The sequence below is a fragment of the Ptychodera flava genome, chromosome 2 (assembly GCF_041260155.1).
Source record: "Ptychodera flava strain L36383 chromosome 2, AS_Pfla_20210202, whole genome shotgun sequence".
Taxonomy (NCBI): Eukaryota; Metazoa; Hemichordata; class Enteropneusta; family Ptychoderidae; genus Ptychodera; species Ptychodera flava.
This window is the reverse complement of record NC_091929.1, coordinates 46,839,315-46,858,309: the sequence shown is the minus strand read 5'-3', so window position 1 is coordinate 46,858,309 and position 18,995 is coordinate 46,839,315. Positions and strand designations below refer to the sequence as shown.

Below are 18,995 nucleotides of genomic sequence, written 5' to 3'. Positions count from 1 at the left end.
TAGATAGATAGATAGATAGATAGATAGATAGATAGATGTATATGTAAGGGTTGCTGGAGAATTGATTTTACAATTTCATCTCTACAACGTTTTTTCATGAGTCGCGAGACTCACTCATCAGGACACTAGACTGGAGTGAATCTACATGGGCTAAACATCGCTGGTTCCGCAGGTGGTGGAATTTGGTTGAGATTGACAGTTGTTGCACAACAATGTATATACTGTTGCTATGAATATTCATGTTTAAGGATAGGACTTATTTACTTCTTTGGATATATTTGAGAGTTACTCGTTGTTGCGTAACATTGTCTTTCTTCTGTGACGGAATGATGACACAAGTTCATTTCTTTTTTTTAAGGTGGGGAATTCTAGATGGCGGATGACAATAAATTTTTCTGCTAAAGAAAGGTTGCACCGCTTGTTAGTACTGACCAACGCCTGAAAAGAGCAGTAAAAGTCAAGACCGTCAAGTCAGTCCACCCTCGCCTAGATCAAATATTGAAGAAAACCCTCAACGGGCGAACCGTCATAAACAATATCAAGCGCAACGTGAGCATTCATTCCTTATTATCCATCTCTCGACTCTGTATTCCACCAATGTTGGCTTAATCCTGAATGCGATGTTGATTAAAACTCCATTTCATAGCAAGGTTTAGGCATAAAGATGGCTATAACTGTACAAAGCTAAACAGTGACACTTCAACGTAATGTACGATAGGCATTTACCTATTTTACCTACACACAGACACACAGCCACAAAGCCACACAGACCACACACACACACACACACACACACACACATATATATATATATATATATATATATATATATATATATATATATATATATATATATATATCACATACATAGACTCAGTTATCCCTATAGTATGACGTCACACTATAGGTATATGACTACGATGAATCCATATTCCACATGTGGTGGATATGGGACCCGGACTACTTTTAAAACGTAAACAAAAAATCAGCTGTTCAGAACTTATTTTCAAATCCCTGAAATGCAAAAGTGGAAGGGTAATGAAGCATAAGGGAATATGGAATATAAAATTATATGTGTAAAATACAAAATACCGTCGATACTAGAATATTTATGAATTTGTGTTTTTTGTCGTTGATTTGCGATTTAAACGTTTGATTTTTACACCACTGATATTTTAATACGCTATGTTACCGGCAGTTTGTGTCGTCTACCTGGTCAAAAGAGCCCCTGTCGATGTCCACCAAATAACATAATAAGCATAGCCGATAACCCAAGACACGTACCAATCATCCCTGCAGCAGTACGAATGTTTACTGAAGCAACATTGGCGGGTTTCAAGTTCAACATCACAATCAATGCTCCCGCAGTAGTCAACGGAGTCGAGCCCTCGAGTCGAGCCGAGGAAGCGAAGAGAGTTCATCATTCCTGACAGAAATAACAATTATTAATACTCTGGACTTAAAACTCATTAGAAGAAACGCTATTTTATTTTTCACTTGCGATGAGTTCACAAGGTTATCAGTGCATTTAAAGGTGCAAACTATTGTTTTGTCCATGGATATTGTGCATCACGTAGTACGTTTCCTGTATTGTTGAACTTCCGTCGTCTCGCGTCTGAGCTAAGAAAGAATCGTTGCTTGTTGTCTTACCGATCGAGTCAGAGACGAATACTGTTCTTCAACATCGGACTGTGAAGCTACATTCAAAAAGGCCGCCCCTGAATACGAAACAGCACTCAAGAGGAGCGGCCATCAGCACAACATGAAATATAATCAACCACCGACCGGCAGCGCCCCCAAAATATCATGAAGCAGGCAGATAATCTGGTATAACCCACCATTCAACCATAAAAACCAACATTGGCAGAAGATTCCTGAACCTCATTAAATTACACTTCCCGCAAGGACATCCATTACACAAGATCTTCAATAAAAACAATGTGAAAGTCAGCTACAGCTGTACAGGAAATATGGGCAGTATCATCAGAGCCCATAACAACCACCTCCTACACAACGACAACAAACCAACCAAGTCATGTAACTGCCGCAAAAAAGAAGATTGCCCATTGTCCGGAAACTGCCTCACGCCCTCAGTAGTATACAAAGCCACCGTAAATACAAGCAAAGATACAAAGTACTATATCCGACTCACGGACTCAGCTTTCAAAACAAGATATACATATCACTAATATACTTTCAAAACATCAAAACACAGGAACAGCACGGAACTCCCAAAATACATATGGACCCTCAAGGACAGCAACGCAAAGTACAACGTAATATGGTCTATCATTTAAGAAAGCGTTTATGATATATCTGGTAGCGTTTATATGTTTTCTTCGTTTAATTACATTAATGTGTAGTGATCGCGGTCAAAATTGCAATAACGTAACTCGGTTATTGAACTGGTAAAGCAATTTACGAGTGGAACGCAGTCAAATAAAATTTATCGCTGACTTCTTTGCTTGGTAAATAGACACCGCAGGATGCTAGTTCAAATCTGTCAGAAACATATCTCGATTCGAAGTTGCCGAGGTATTCACAAATTACACTTGAATGCACCATAACCGGACTCGGAGCAGATTGACTACAGTTTTGCATATTCATCAGTTATACCACAGACATAAATGCTCATTCTCGTAATTCATTCATATCGATTCTTTTAAAAGAACAGGCTACACAAATAGTGTCTATGTTTTGAATTATCTTAATACTTATTCACTGTACAGGGTAGACATTGCATGATTTTATTGTATTATTATATTATTATATTCCATATTCTTACTTTTCTCTGAAATTTTACACCGTTACATGTTTGCATGGTTTTATTGTCCTTCTTTTTACTTTAGCCTGAAAATTTACACCGATTGACTCAGTTGAAAATATATTCGTAGGTCAATTGTGATCAGTCTATTGCACATCTATTTTTCTGCTCATTTTGACAATACAATTGTAAGTTTCAAAACCCATAACAATTCACAAATTCACGTTTACCGAATCATTTACCTATTATCTTAATGCTTCGTTTTACGCTCGCTATTCAATGAACTGTTTACCTTATGAAATCCTTGTGCAGTCTGCTGAGGCGTTGCATCATTTCTTTTTCTCGATGAATACTGCATAGCGTAAGTTGTAAACAAAACTCAGCTTAAATTAACTGCGGTTTCTCTATATTCCTGAAACAAAAAATGTCAGATAAATCTGAGTTGGAGAGAGTTCTTTCGTATTTTATTTTCTAAAACGTATGAAATTATTGAGGGTTTGACCCAAGAAAGCTTGGATCCATTTCACACTGAAACTAAACTTTCAATGGTATTCAGTGTTCTCAAGATGTTTCAGAAAAAGAGATAAACACTGTTGCTACAGTGTTTATCATTATGGAAGTAAAATCAGAAACGCTTAGCTTTATGTTTTGTCAAGGGAAATTAATCAGCGCATTTGCCGCAAAGGATCGTCACAATAATTACAATTTCACGCCACAAAAAATCCGCTACTAATGCTTGCTACACCCCCTAACAACCCCTACATATTGCATCTAGTTCTTAAGTCACCTATAATGGCAGCAAGTTCACTTTAAGTATCAAAAGTCTCAGTAGTCGAGGGCAGCAATACTATTGGTCATATTGCTATTTATTAAAATATGATAAACAAACTTATCTAGTAATGATAGTCAATATGCTTGATTAAAGATATCTCAAATTGCACCATATTTATATATATTGAACTATTTTTGATATATAGTTTTTCATTCTTTTCTTTTGTTGTTGTATTGTTTCATAACTGCACTAAATAATTCCATTCATTTCAAACAAAACATATAGTGACATTCCTCTTCCTCTCTACATTTGAGCAAACGCCCTTGTTGCTTTCAATTTTTTGAGTGACCACCCCTCTGATTACATCAACCCCTCCCAACAAGCCGTAAACAATGACACGTTCTGTCTGCCTATGCATAATAATTTGACTTTCAATTGTGATATTCAGACAACACATCTGTTGCACCTTACATATCATAGTAAATTAGGGAAAATGTGAATTGGATCATGCTAAATAAACCGGTTTTGCCTTGTTCATTAAAATATATATTACTTCAAATTAACATCAACATGTTGTTATCGCTGGTTGTAGTCCTTGGTCTGGGGAAGTTTACCCGCGGCTAAGAGGTATGCCAGAGTCTTGAACACGTGAATATTGGTCCACTTGGATTTATTGCTGAAATGTAAGGTGATGCGTTAGAGATGCCCAGATGAGGATGAACTGTGTTCCTCTGGTTTTAAAACGAATTGTTGCATAATATGTGGTTTTATTTGGAAGATCTCAAGATCACTATTGAATTAATAATCACTGATTGGATAAGAGTCAGTAAAATCTTCTCACACTGGAAAATACATTACTTATTCTTTTCTCATTCGGCACCAAACATATGAAATTTGCTGTATTTATTGCACAATTTTTGAATAACAATGCTACATATTTTCTTTATCCGTCATCCTAGTGTTTTAACTTAAAGTTTAAAGACACAAAACTCGTGCATTGTTTACACTCTTTGTGATAAAGTGTCGGTGGCAAAAAATCACTCTCGAGCAGTCAATGTCCATGATAACAAAGCTCACAGTGTTCGTATTATTCAATTACCTTTATGCACACTTAGGGATTACAAAATGATTTGAAAGGCGAAAGAAAATTCTGTATGTAACAACTTCACTTTTCCCGAAGGAATTTGTTATAACCATTTCCATGTAAAAAAGTAAAAGTGTTAATACATATTAACTACTTTTGCCATTGAGTTTATACTTCCGAGGGTTGGGACATTTAATTTCTCGGTAAATTTGTATAAATATTTGCACAGTATGGAGATAACACTACCCCGGCATGTTACTGTCCCATTGTAGCCTTTTATTAATGCTCAATATTGGTAACGTCTTAAATTTACAACAACTTGTTAGCAAAATACCTGAAAGTTGACCTATTTATTTTTAACTTATCCGATAAAGTATGATTACACTACTAACAAAGGTTGTTTTATTACAGAAAGGTAATTTGTTGGATTGGTAGCACAAATTATAAATAGTCGCTTCACAGTACGTTTAGTTGATTCTAAAGGCTGTTAAACTCTCTCTCTCTCTCTCTCTCTCTCTCTCTCTCTCTCTCTCTCTCTCTCTCTCTCTCAGAGGCTTATCATTTTGTAGAGGTGTCTCTCCATAAGGATCACAAGTTAAACGTCTACATAAACTGGAACATTGAACTTTACCTTTTTAGAGCACGACGCCGTCTTTTACGTTTAAAAAATGGACAGTTTGACCAGTTTGAAGTCATGGTTGAACATTAGAAATATTTGAGCCTCTTTTTCACGTGCACGCAACCAATAAAAATTCATGTCATGGAACGTAATTCGCACAGAAGAAACATTTTACTTTCATTGTTTGTGAAAGATGTTGTACTAGCTACATGGTAATACAAATGAATCCAAGCCATCGACGAAATATAGAATTTTTAAGTATATGAATAGGGAAAAATGTTTTTAAACTATAAATTTCACATACCCAATCATGTGGCAAAAATGAACCAAGGGGCAAAAATGAACCAAGAACAGCTTCTCCTGAATAACTTTTAAGTCAAAAGCGACACACCCCCCCCCCCCTTAACTCCTTTAGGCTGGACGAGACGAAATGAACAAACAAAATGCGTGCGTGCATAAATGGTGCATAATTTTGTTTCTCTAAGTCTGAAATTGAGAAGCCAACTCTTGGATTAGTTCTGCCTGTGTACGGAGGGACTTTTAAACTTTATTTAAAGAGGGTTAAAATCCAAAACAAGAATCCTTGCGAGCTTACATGCGAATCTTTCCCAGAGCCCTCTAGACATACTAAATACAAACATACTGAGAATACAAAATACAACGCGAAACACATGGACAACGAAACATAAAACAAAACCAGTAAAACTATGGAATGTACGAAACCACATGCTCAAAATCAAATCATACGTGCCCACATTAGACATGACATGGCATCACGTTTGGTCTGATATAATTTATCTTGAAATCATTTCACGAATTAGGAGATCGAATACTCTCTGACAATGCGGTGAAGGTAATGGCACCGTTGTGTCCGATTATTTTTCTCACAGTACTTAATATTTTGACCTGCTTTTTTTGCTGCACAAGATTCATTTTGATAAATGGACAAGAAATTATTTTTCTAATTAGCATGAGTGAAAACACGATTTCATAAATAATTTTGTCTTTCTAGGAATAACAAATTTCACCATACAATAGTGCTTAACGTTTGGTTACAAGAATCATTCAGCCGAACGCGATTGAATATCCGAATAAAGGTTTTATACGCAATATAAAAGTATTCATCTGTGGATATCGATTTTATAATTTCTTTTCATTGTGGCTTGCCTTGTTCGCATGTTTCAACAAGTTTAATAAGAGGCTTCCTTTGAATTTGCTTCAGCAGTTCCTTGAGCAACTCAAAACCGTCGTCGAAATAGCCCTTTTCATCCAACTTGTTTAGAATTCCAGCGACGTTTTTCAACTCCTGTAGCTCTCTCTTTTCCAATTGGTTTCCTTCCAATAAATTCCGCAATTTGTCTTCCTCTTCCACGCCAAGCTTATTATTTAGGTCATTATAGATTATCTTGTGCCTGCCTAAAATTGGGCCTCCTGATTATAGGAATGGAATTAGATACCTTTGAAGTTAGCAAAAGGAAAGTTAACAAAGGACAACAAAATATAAAAATGTAAAGCGGGGTTGCTATTTTTAATGCTATTCTACTATCATCACCAACATTACAAACTATGGTTACATTTCTTTCTGATTCAAACTGTTGTCAAAATAATATGTACACTGCAGTTTCACATTTAACGCATATTTCAGGTATGACGCACAGATATGTTATAAATGCTGAAAGTTGGGAACCTCATAAGACCACTTACGTTCTTGTGGATCAGGCAGATACTTCTTGAACTTTTCAATGACGTCTTCACATTTGGTTTTCTTCAGAATGTCACGAATTATCTCTTTTCTTTTACTACTTTCAAAGTAACGCATTGTTAAGTCAGCCATGTCATCTGCATCTTTAACCTGTTCGACGATTCCCCCAGGAACATCATAATCCTTCAAGTAGCTTTTAGCCCGTTTAAATTGAGCTAGCTTCAATTCCTCAAATATTTCGATGATGACTTCCCTGTCACTCATTATCTTCGACTAGAGTGATAATGTAACAACTAGTAGGTGTTATTACGCAGTCTGCAACAAGAAAGTGTTTTGTGCCATGAACAAATATTGATATCATTTAATTCCCTGCAGAATGACATATTATACTACACAAGAAGATATACTTTGTTTGTCTAAATATTTCTGTCGCTTACAAATCTCCATCTAACTGTAAATATCTGTTTACTTTCTTACTGTTGGCTTGCCTTGAGGGACTAGATAGACCAGATAAGGTCCTTAATACAGTTATATGAAACTAAAATTCATCATCATATTCATGGAAGGTGCTCCTAGACTCATTTCTAATATTTCTGAGAGTATGGTTTGATCCTCATAACGAAGCATGCCCTCTGAAATTAAAACTTCTTAGTAGAGAACGTGGTAATTTAAAAAAATGAGAGCTTCGCCTCATCTTGCTTTGAGTCATTATCTTTCCAGACGTCGTCGTCACATATGGTTTCGTTTGAAATGTCAGAACACTTGACAAAGCCGTAAGTTGAATCACCAATTCAACTACGTGTCTGTTTGCACTTTAAATTTAGAAAAGTGAAGCCAGAGGTCCATATATCATTCTTTCATGGATTTGACTTTGTTTGTGTACCGTCTATTTACTGTCTGTTCTGTGCTGTTTTGTGTCTATGTTTACAACTATTGTCTTACAAATTCTGACCTAGTGTTATTGGATTATGGATTGGTATGATGCGATTTATTTAGCATTTTTGTAGATAACTGACCAAAATAAGTCATTTAATTTAATTTTTTGACCGTTGAATATCCCAACAAAAGTGTTTGATATTTGATTCTTATCTTTTCAATTCGTATTGATGAGGACCATCGAGTGTGTTTTTTTAAATATAGACTATTCAGTTTTTCTCGAGGGTCTATGATTCTATGACCCTTATAAATAGACTATAATTTATGTCGAGATACATGTATATTAAAAGTGAACCAACGATTGAACGAGAGGGGGATTTAGAGGCAGCTATCTTATTAACAAAATAAGTGAATATCATATGTCGTCTTGTTGCGCCTTCCAGAACTTTATCGAAAGGCTGGTCTGTTAAATTATGTCGTCTTCGATAAGGTGGACATCGATACTATACCCATTCGGTATATCAAGCTGGTATTTTAGGTGATGGTTGTGAAAGCTACAAAGGCCAAGCAAACTTTGCATTGATGTATTGTCTAAGATATATTGAGACTGAAGATGGCTTCCTTGAGGAAATTTTTATCAACCGCTTTCACGATGTCTTGCAAATCAAATGAATCATAACATGAAAGGCAAGATGTGAGGTTTCCTTATTTATACTAACGGGGACAAGCGTTTAATGAGGACAATAACCTGTATCGAGTTCAAAGGACAAATGATATCACTTAATGTTACTGCCCTTAGACTCTGGTTTTATTTTGAGACATTCCAAGTGATGACTTGGATACTGATATAATGTCAGTGGTTTATTTGTGTAGCAAAACCCTAAAATTTTAAAATATATGATGCCCAGTCTGTTGTTACATGATCTGACGCATCAGTATTAATTCTGTTTTAGTACCATTCAAGTAACTTTGTAAATAATTGGCTTTAGCTACTATCCCCTCAGTTTATAGGGTAGTTAGCGGATCGAAATTGAAAGATTTAAACCTTTGCTCAACTTTCCTCAAGTAAACTTTCAATCAGTCTCCTTCGAATTCAAGAATAAAAATAGTGCTATCCTGCAAATTTTAGTGCTAGAGAAACAAATTACCAAATATTTACCAATACAAATCTCAAAATAGTCGCCATCCCTGAGCCACCTCTACGAGGAAAAATAACATTTTGTATTTGAATAGTAACTAAGCCGATGAAGACTTTAGTTACCCAATAAGCGTCAAAATCCCCTACATGTGGTAGACCAAAATAATATTATGAAGGAGCATTTCACCTTGTGTTCCTGAAGCTCAAATGTAAATCTGTGAACCAAATCTGTGACCCAAAGGTGCACCGGAGATGTGTTGCTTTTGGCGACAAAGACATGTGATTGTTTACCACTAAGAAATAAATTTAAATGATTGAGACAGAGACGTTATTTGTTGCTGATCTAAAATTGTTTACATAGATCGTTTAACCTTCGTGCTCACGCTGTACTATCCTCTCATTTTAAATCTCCATTCTGTTATGTAGGTCATTTCCCCCACACTCATCATGACCTGAGTTCAATTAGTCTAGAACATTCTCAAGGTCACTGCCCTTAATGACCTCACAACCTTGAATTCAATTAGTCATGTTTGGAATGTTCTGGAAAGTTGATTAGTTGTGTAAGAGAGATAATTTTAGAACAGTAATTAGCATGTCAATAAAAGTTCTAGATTGTTCTTATATGCTTATGTAAACACATGAGTATAAATACTGGACAGCAGGCTTGCAGTCAGACTTTTGGGATCGTGTCTCTTGTGTGTTACTAAACTCCAGCAGTAGTCATTCTCAAGACTTTTCAAGACCTTCACTGCCAACGCTGGATTTATACTGTGGACTTTATGCATCTTCAAGCCTGCAAGGACTGTTCATTCATCCGACTGACTGTTACAACTCTGAGACTGGAGCTTTGCCGTCCCAGCTGAGATAAGTAGTCTGTACACTTTAAAGCTTGTATTCTATCCCTAACTTAGCAATTAGTTTTATTTTCGTAATAAATTTTGTTTAAACGTTAACTGCTGAGTTCACCCTTTTGTTCGTTTTCTCTGCACGTAACAAAATTGGGGGCTCGTCCGGGAGACGAATATTTTGAGCCGTTTGACAACATTTTGACAGCTTTTCAAAACTACTTTACACTGTGAACTCAGCGAAATTTAATCATGGCGGAATTTAAACCAGAGGAAATGGATGACCTTGATCAGGACACATTTGATTCCCTCAGAAAAGACGACCTCATAACACTGGCCAATTTCCTTAAGGTAGAAGTTAAACGATCTATGCGCAAGCGAGAAATACAGTTCAAGATTGCAAAACATTTAGTTAAATCAGGCCATTTTGAGGAGTCTGCCTTAAAAGATTATGAGCCCGAGTCTACCTCTGAACTCAGAAAATTAGAATAGAAATGCAGACAAATTTGGAGATCAAGAAACTAGAATTACAAATGAGAGAGAAAGAATTACAAATGGAAGAAAGACAGAGAGAGAAAGATAGGCAGGAAAGATTAGAAATGGAAGAAAGACAGAAAGAGAGGGAATTGGAAATGAAAGAAAAAGAATTGCAAATGGAAGAAAGACAAAGGGAGAAAGAAAGAGAGGAAAAGAAAAGGAAAGAGAATTAGCAGAACACCGACTGCAGTTAGAAATGAGACGTTTAGAGCTTAGAAAGTCAGGAAAATTCTTCCCTTCAGACAATTTTGACATCACTAAGCATTTCAGGTTAGTTCCCCCCTTTCCAAGAAAAGGATGTTGATAAATATTTCCTTCATTTTGAAAATTGCTCAGAGTCTGGATTGGCCTAAGGAGTCCTGTCTATGCTTTTGCAGAGTGCTTTGGTGGGTAAAGCCAGAGAAATTTACATTCAGTTGTCAGTAGAGCAGGCTTCAGATTATGATTCTGTGAAGGAATTAATTCTCAAGGGCTATGAGTTGGTGCCTGAAGCTTACCGTCAGAAATTTAGGGATTGTGAGAAGGTGAAGGATCAAACTTATGTTGAATTTGCTCGAACAAAAGAACAACTGTTTGACCGTTGGTGCTCTTCTGAAAAGGTCAGTCAGAATTATGACAAATTACGACAGCTTGTTTTGATTGAGGAATTTAAAAGGTGCATCCGGAGTGACATCAAGACGTTTATCAATGAACAAAAGGCAGATACATTAGAGGTTGCTGCACGTTTGGCCGATGATTATTCATTGACCCACAAATCTTCATTTCTCAGCAAACCATCCCAGTCCTTTTCATACAGAAACAATGCAGGTAATTTAACTCCTCCTTTTCATCCAAGAATTTCTCAAAGGAGAGTAGGAAATCAAATGACAGCAGTTCACACAGTTCAAGTAACACTCCCACATCATCAGATCCCAAGTCTCAATCTCCTTCTGACAAACAGTTTGGTACACTTTCTTGTAATTATTGTAAGAAAGACGGCCATTTAATGTCAGATTGTTTCAAATTGAAAAGAAAACGTGAAGGTCAAAGTGGTCAAAGTGGATCTAAGCCCACCGGCTTTATTTCTTCATCAACTCAATTAGAGTCTAATAATGTGTGCAACACATTTTCTGAGGTTAAACCCCTCTTATCCCCAATTAATGAGGTCAAGGTCAATTCTTCTCAAGATAGCATTATGGATATTTTCGAGCCATTTATTCATAATGGTTTTATATCACTTTCTAGTGATTTCTCTTCCGCTACCCCTGTCAAAATTTTAAGAGATACCGGGGCTTCCCAGTCTCTTTTGTTGGCAGATACCCTGCCGTTTTCTGAAAAGTCATTTTCAGGTTCTAAAGTTCTTATAAAGGGGGTAGATTGCAATGACTTCATTCCTGTTCCTCTCCATAATGTCTATTTGTCTTCGGACTTTGTTTCTGGACCTGTGACTTTAGGTATTAGGCCTTTTTTGCCTTTTGAAGGATTCACCTTCTTCTTGGAAACGACCTTGCTGGGACAAGGTCATTACTAATCCACTTGTGACTGATAATCCTAGTTTAGATCAGGATCCAGAGCCAATTGAACAAGAGATACCCGATTTATTTCCTTCATGTGCCATTACTCGAGCCATGTCAAAGAAAACTTCCGAGAATCAAAATACTCTCAAAAATAATGTCACAGATGTTGACTTAAATGACACCTTTCTCAGTCAGGTGTTTGACACGGATCATTCCGTTATCCCTCGTGGATTTGAAACTTCCAGTAAAACTTCTGCTGACCAAAGTCAGACATTTTCTAGATCAAATTTCATTGCAGAACAACACAAAGACCCAGATATTTTGTCTTTGTTTGACAGGGTAGATGATGAAGGTAAAACTTCAGATAGCTCTGTTTCCTATTATACAACGTCTGGTATTCTCATGCGTAAATGGAGACCTCCAGATGTTTTGGTTGATGACGATTGGGCTATAAAACATCAATTGTGGTTCCAAAGCCCTACCGTGCTGAAATATTGCGCCTGGCCCATGAAACCCCCTGGGCTGGTCACTTAGGAGTCAGGAAAACTTATCATAAATTCTCAGTCACTTTTATTGGCCTAATCTCAGGCAGGATGTAGCACATTTCTGTAAACTTGTCACACATGTCAAATGGTAGAAAAGCCAAATCAGACCATTCCAAAGGCCCCTTTACAGCCAATTCCTGCATTTCAAGAACCATTTAGTAGGATACTAATAGACTGTGTTGGGCCCCTACCAAAAACAAGATCAGGAAATGAGTACATGTTGACAATTATGTGTACATCAACTCGTTCCCAGAAGCCATACCACTGAGAAATATAAAGACAAAGACTATAGTGAGAGCTTTAGTCAGATTTTTCACTTTATTCGGCCTCCCTAAATGTGTCCAGTCCGATCAAGGCTCCAACTTTATGTCTGGTATTTTTCAACAAGTAATGGATCAGCTAGGCATTAAACAGTATAGGTCATCCGCCGATCATCCAGAAAGTCAGGGTGCTCTTGAGCGATTTCATCAAACTTTGAAAAACATGATTAGGACCTACTGTTTTGACACAGAGAAGCAGTGGGATGAAGGAATTCATTTTCTGCTCTTTGCTGTTAGAGAGTCAATTCAAGAGTCTCTTGGTTTTAGCCCATTTGAGCTTGTATTTGGACATACAGTCCGTGGCCCACTTAAGCTCGTTAAAGAGAAATTCCTGTCTGACGACGATGATTGTCTGAATATTTTGCAATATGTGTCAGATTTTCGTACGAAACTCTCAAAAGCATGTGAATTAGCCAGAGAAAATCTTGAGTCATCTCAGCAGTCAATGAAAACCAAATATGATAAAACACCTCAAAACGGAAGTTTGAACCAGGTCAAAAAGTTCTTGTTCTACTTCCAATTCCTGGCAAACCACTCCATGCTCGTTACTTTGGGCCATACCTAATTGATAAGAAATTGAGTGATTTAAATTACATCATAATAACACCTGACAGGCGAAAACAAAAACAGCTATGTCACATAAATATGCTTAAGCCATATTTGGATAGGGATAATCCTACTATAACTCAGCCTGTCAGTACCGTCAGTTCTGGCCATTATGAAGATAGTGATACTGAAACTGACTTGAGTGAAAATACTCTAAACTCAAAGCTGGGCTCGGTCAAGCTTCAGAACTCAGAAATCCTGGAGAAGCTGGAGTCTACAAAGTTGGCACACCTCCAGCCAGAACAACAACAACAGGTGAAAGAACTGCTCCACGAATATAAACACCTGTTTCAAGATGTTCCAACGAGGACAAACATCATCCACCACAACGAAGATGTCTGCGACAGTAATCCAGTGGAACAACATCCAGACGGACTGAATCCTGCGAAAGCGGAATATCTCCAGGAGGAAGCCAAGTATTTGCCGAACAATGACTTTATCGAACTCAGTAAAAATAACCGGACTTTGCCGTGCATACTTTATGCCAAATTCAGTGCCATTTCAAGTTTTCCAAACAAATTGCAGGAAGATAGTCATGGGACATCCTGTTTGCTACTTTTCACACAAATTTAACAAATCCCAGAGAAACTACTCTACAATTGAAAAAGAGTGTTTATCTTTGATATTAGCTTTACAGCATTTTGAAGTTTATGTTACTTCTTCAAATCAGCAATAGTGGTTTATATTGATCACAACCCTCTTGTTTTTCTGCAGAAATTTAAAGGCAAAAATCAGAGATTGCTAAGATGGAGTTAATGTTACAGGAGTTTAATCTTGACATTCGACATATCAAAGGCAGAGACAATTTAATTGCAGACTGTCTCTCTCGTATTTAGAGTTTATTGTTGTTCACACTTTTAAGATTACATTTGTAAAAGAAAGATTTTTCTTTGAAAAATTTTCTTTTTTTGAAGAGGGGGTGTGTTATGTAGGTCATTTCCCCCACACTCATCATGACCTGAGTTCAATTAGTCTAGAACATTCTCAAGGTCACTGCCCTTAATGACCTCACAACCTTGAATTCAATTAGTCATGTTTGGAATGTTCTGGAAAGTTGATTAGTTGTGTAAGAGAGATAATTTTAGAACAGTAATTAGCATGTCAATAAAAGTTCTAGATTGTTCTTATATGCTTATGTAAACACATGAGTATAAATACTGGGACAGCAGGCTTGCAGTCAGACTTTTGGGATCGTGTCTCTTGTGTGTTACTAAACTCCAGCAGTAGTCATTCTCAAGACTTTTCAAGACCTTCACTGCCAACGCTGGATTTATACTGTGGACTTTATGCATCTTCAAGCCTGCAAGGACTGTTCATTCATCCGACTGACTGTTACAACTCTGAGACTGGAGCTTTGCCGTCCCAGCTGAGATAAGTAGTCTGTACACTTTAAAGCTTGTATTCTATCCCTAACTTAGCAATTAGTTTTATTTTCGTAATAAATTTTGTTTAAACGTTAACTGCTGAGTTCACCCTTTTGTTCGTTTTCTCTGCACGTAACAATTCAGACTATTGTAGTTTTTTTCGATTACAGGCTACTTATTAACATTATTTATATTCCAATATAATCCAATGGAATTTTTCTTTGTTTGACGTCATCGTCTACTTCACCTCGAAGTTGTATGGTTCCGAGAAGGACACTCATACAGCCGGACAACTTCTCGCCGTCAGCTCAAAGTTGCAGGATTCTGTGGAAAGCACTCGTATACGATGTCGTCAAGCAAAGAAAAATTCCATGGGATTATATTTATGGCAAGAACCGTCTTCTTATACTTATCTTTAAAGCCCCTGTAGCTGTAACTCTTGACATTTTTTTCTCTGGTTTTGTTTAAATTCTACAAATTTAAAGGATATTTTACTACCTAAAAATTTGACAAGTGAATTTAAATCTTAGCCGTTATTTTGATTTCCCGCAATTTTTAAAATCTGGTAATATTACAAAGAAAACAAATCATATGATGTCCCATTGGAAAACATTAAGCACTAGCATTATATTGGACTGCTCTGTTGTTTCTGTGAAGATTCTGTAGCATGTATGCACGACGTCTAGTGTTTTCGCTTTCTTTGCATGAGGGCGCCATTTTACGTTTGGGCAAACGTTTATTTACCTTGCTCAAGTTGCACATGGAGTCCCAGTGCACGGTTTTATTATACTTGTATAAACATCCCACAATGAGTACATTCCCACGAACTTGTTTTAGTTTCGAAGTAAAATCACAAAACATAATGCTAAAAGATACAGCTATATGGGTAAATGTGGATTAATCAAAATTATTGTCGAAGATTGCAAAAATATTGTCGCGATCTGGGTTTCATTTCCCGGGATTACTTTCATTTAATGAGTAAAACGGCCCATCACCCTGGAGATATGCAAATGTTTAATGGATATTTTCATTTATAAATCCGATCAAGTTGAAATTTTGATACACCGAATGCCATCTTTACCAATAAGACATACGGATTCGGTCACGTGAACTTGTCAATCATCGTCTCGCGCTATGCTGTCCCTACGCCAACGAAAGTCCGCCATAAGTTGGCGGGAAGCCTTCATGGCGATAGCGCCTGACAGCTATTTTAACTAGAGTTATTTAGAATAGTTTTCAACATATTTAGGAAGTGAAGCCAACTACAAAATCGAAACATTGGGTCTTATTTAGGGACCGAGCACAATTAACGGCAGGGGGGCGGAAGAGAAAATGGGGGACCACGAAAAAAAATGAGTGTTCTTGGGGTGGGCCATGAAAATTCCAGGGAAGGTAAGGGGTGGGCCACCAAAATTTTTACACCATGACAGACAGAGAATATTTTTCAGCATTTTTGTTCCTTGTTGAAGCTGTAGTTCCTTGTTAAAATTCTTGCAGCATGATGAACTACCAAGTCTTAAACCTCACAATGCAATTGTTATGTGTAAAATGAGCAATATTATTATTGAAAATTGACTTGAGCTTGTTAGACTAACTTGGAGATGTGCAGTGAACACTGTCATCATTGAAAATAATTCATGTCTAAATCAATGCTTCAACTATAACAACTATAACAGCACTGAATGAACTTGTAGATTGTTTATAAGGTATTTGGTAATTTCATCATTCTTTGAGATTAAAATAGCACGACACAATACTGAAAATTAGCTTTAGGTGTTACAAGTATCTTGAACGTATGTTATTTTGTTTGTTTATTATTTACATATTTATTTTTTTATTATTTATTTCAAGAATGCAAGAATGTTGTTTACACTAAAGCATATATTAAAACTTATAAGGATTATATATGTGTACAACTTTGTATATATGTAATCTTTCTTTTTGGGGGAGGGGGCTCAAAAAAATTGTTGCCGGTGATGGGGGGCCACTAAAATTTTTGCTGGTGTTAAATGCACCACATATTTTCTCTTCCAGCCCCCCCCCCCCGCCATTTATTGTGCTCGTTCCCTTAAGGAGGTTGTTATGACTTTCAAAATATCACAAGTTTACGATCTTGGCGAGCCCGAAAAGGTCCGTTTGATTGCACCCACTGTGACCCCGCTCACCTTGCGACTTGTCAATCTCGGGCGTCAATATTTACGTCTATAAGGACTTTGATATTTGCAGTGACACTGAACAGAAAAGTCCACATAAAGTATAGTAATGTCAATCGATGCTGAATACCTCCAAATGAGACCCTCTTCTCAATTCCATTACTGTTAGTCTGGAAGTTTACTTGGGCGTTACCACAGCGCTATGTGAATTTGATGCCTTTAACCTTAAATCGACGGCACCCCCATTCTAGGAATTACGAAAGCTTTAGTGACTCGAAATTTTGTTGGACATGCCTTCAGCTTGAATTTATTGCATCACATTTTCGTCAAAATGTCCTGACAGCACTGCATCGATCGCGATAGATCGGTCTGTGAGGGCCGCCTGTGAAAATATTTCCGGTTGATGGCGTACAACAGGGGTAATTCGAATTTTTGTATCCGTCCTGTTCTACGTCACACGGGTGGCGATTCGGGCAAGTTTTGTAACCGAGTCACACTTTGAGTAATACTGCAACCATTCCATATTTATTTCTTATGTTAGCCAATAAATTCGTAACGTATATTGCTAAAACAACCATAAGACATCAACGTAACTTGTTAAATACAAATGCACTTCTTCATCAGCGCATTGAACTTGAACCCTTTGTGTATAACTTACAATGAACACAGTCGCTCGATCGCTTTGTTAGATCGAGCCAAACAATTTATCAAGCAATAAAATTCAGTTTTCTTTACTCAACATAAGTCATTAATGGCAACTGAACCCTTACACTTGCGTTGAAAACAACACGAGCTCGGCATTTTATTACAGTAGTAAGCGGCCGACTGTATCCATATTTCCAACGAGTCTTTAATGTTCAGTTTTCAGCAACACTGTTATATAGAGTACTAGTCTTAATCATTTTGTTTGTTGTCTTCAACATATGCTAGTGTAGTTCAGTAACACACAATCGAAACTGATTATATAATTCTATCTTGAAGTATTGTGATTGAGCGATAAAGGCATGCTGATTACCAAAACTGTAGAAGTTGAATCTGTTTTAAATAATGGGAATGGATATGGTCGGTGCAAAATTAACTATCAGCAACTCAGTAACACGAAGATTAATGGTGCACAAACATACAATCTCCCAATGTTGAAATGACCCTCGGTTTCGATATATGACCGTGTACACAATACCAGTTCGATACAATGATTACCATATCTAATAGGTGGTATTTCATTTTCAGATCATGATATTGTCATATGAATAGTAAATCTGTATGAAGTGATATTTCCGGTGTTTCCTATCAAACGCCAAAACTTCATGCACGCACAATCTGTACATGACAATGAATTCCAATCCTCATTTCCCTCTACAGGCGTATATACACGTAAAATTAGAAGCAACCATACCTTGAGGCTATTAACTTCACTCAATATAGACGTTTTCCTGCCAAGAAATTTTCGTTAGGCGTTGCCGAACTGAGGAGATGCCGTCTAACACTTATTCGTGTAATGTCACATAAATTGAACTGCTCATGCGCAGTTACTGCAGCAATCAAACGGAAATGCATGTTTTTTTCTAGTATGTTGGTGAGTTAAAAGCGCCGCCAGCGTCATGTCTACAACATTACAAGCCAGAAAACAATGGAGATCAAATAGTAGACATGATCATTCTCATAGCGAAGTACACAGGTCACTTTAATATAAGCATTTAACATACTGTCTGGTCATAAGGATAACCATTCATCTTTTGCACGAATATATTTGACGTATTCCGATTGTAGAACACAACTATCACACAAACATACAGTTTAACGCTAACAGCTGAAGAACCCTAAACTTTATCCGTAAAATAATAAGTTGACCATTCCGTCAGTTCTTGCAAATGCCTGTTAAGCACTTCAGCACAAAGTGAACTCAAGACGTGCTGAACCACCTTCAGGCTAACAAGCAAAGAAGTAAAGAAATAGTAGCACAAGACACCAATCCTTATCAAAGGTTTCCTTTGAACCGGCTCCCTCTTCACAATTTTGACCATTTTCTCTTCAAAAGCCACCCCTTATGTACATTGTATCCTAAAGGGAGTCGTCATTATTTGCGGCCGAGGGTCGGAAGAATTTTATCGGAAACCCCGAAATTTCGAGTAACCCCCCGCCCCTCGCCACAACCATGATGAATTTTAGTAACC

The 18,995-nt window shown here is 37.1% G+C and overlaps 1 protein-coding gene across 1 annotated transcript; it reads right to left on the bottom strand.

The window, feature by feature from the left end:
- Nucleotides 1–5,722: 5,722 nt before the first annotated feature.
- Nucleotides 5,723–18,346, bottom strand: LOC139122534 (uncharacterized). The gene is made up of 3 exons (XM_070688010.1): nucleotides 18,218–18,346; nucleotides 6,944–7,256; nucleotides 5,723–6,670 (listed from the first exon to the last, which is right to left on the bottom strand). Exons 2-3 carry the CDS (start codon nucleotides 7,203–7,205, stop codon nucleotides 6,393–6,395), a joined length of 540 nt encoding a protein of 179 aa, XP_070544111.1. The 5' UTR covers nucleotides 7,206–7,256; nucleotides 18,218–18,346; the 3' UTR covers nucleotides 5,723–6,392.
- Between the last annotated feature and the right edge of the window lie 649 nt (nucleotides 18,347–18,995).

Bases quoted from the DNA above. Each gene is read 5' to 3' on its own strand.
- LOC139122534 (XM_070688010.1), bottom strand. From the start codon at position 7,205: ATGAGTGACAGGGAAGTCATCATCGAAATATTTGAGGAATTGAAGCTA. The intron at 6,671-6,943 runs GTAAGTGGTCTT...TCCTATAATCAG, and splicing joins TCTGCCTGATCCACAAGAAC to GAGGCCCAATTTTAGGCAGG.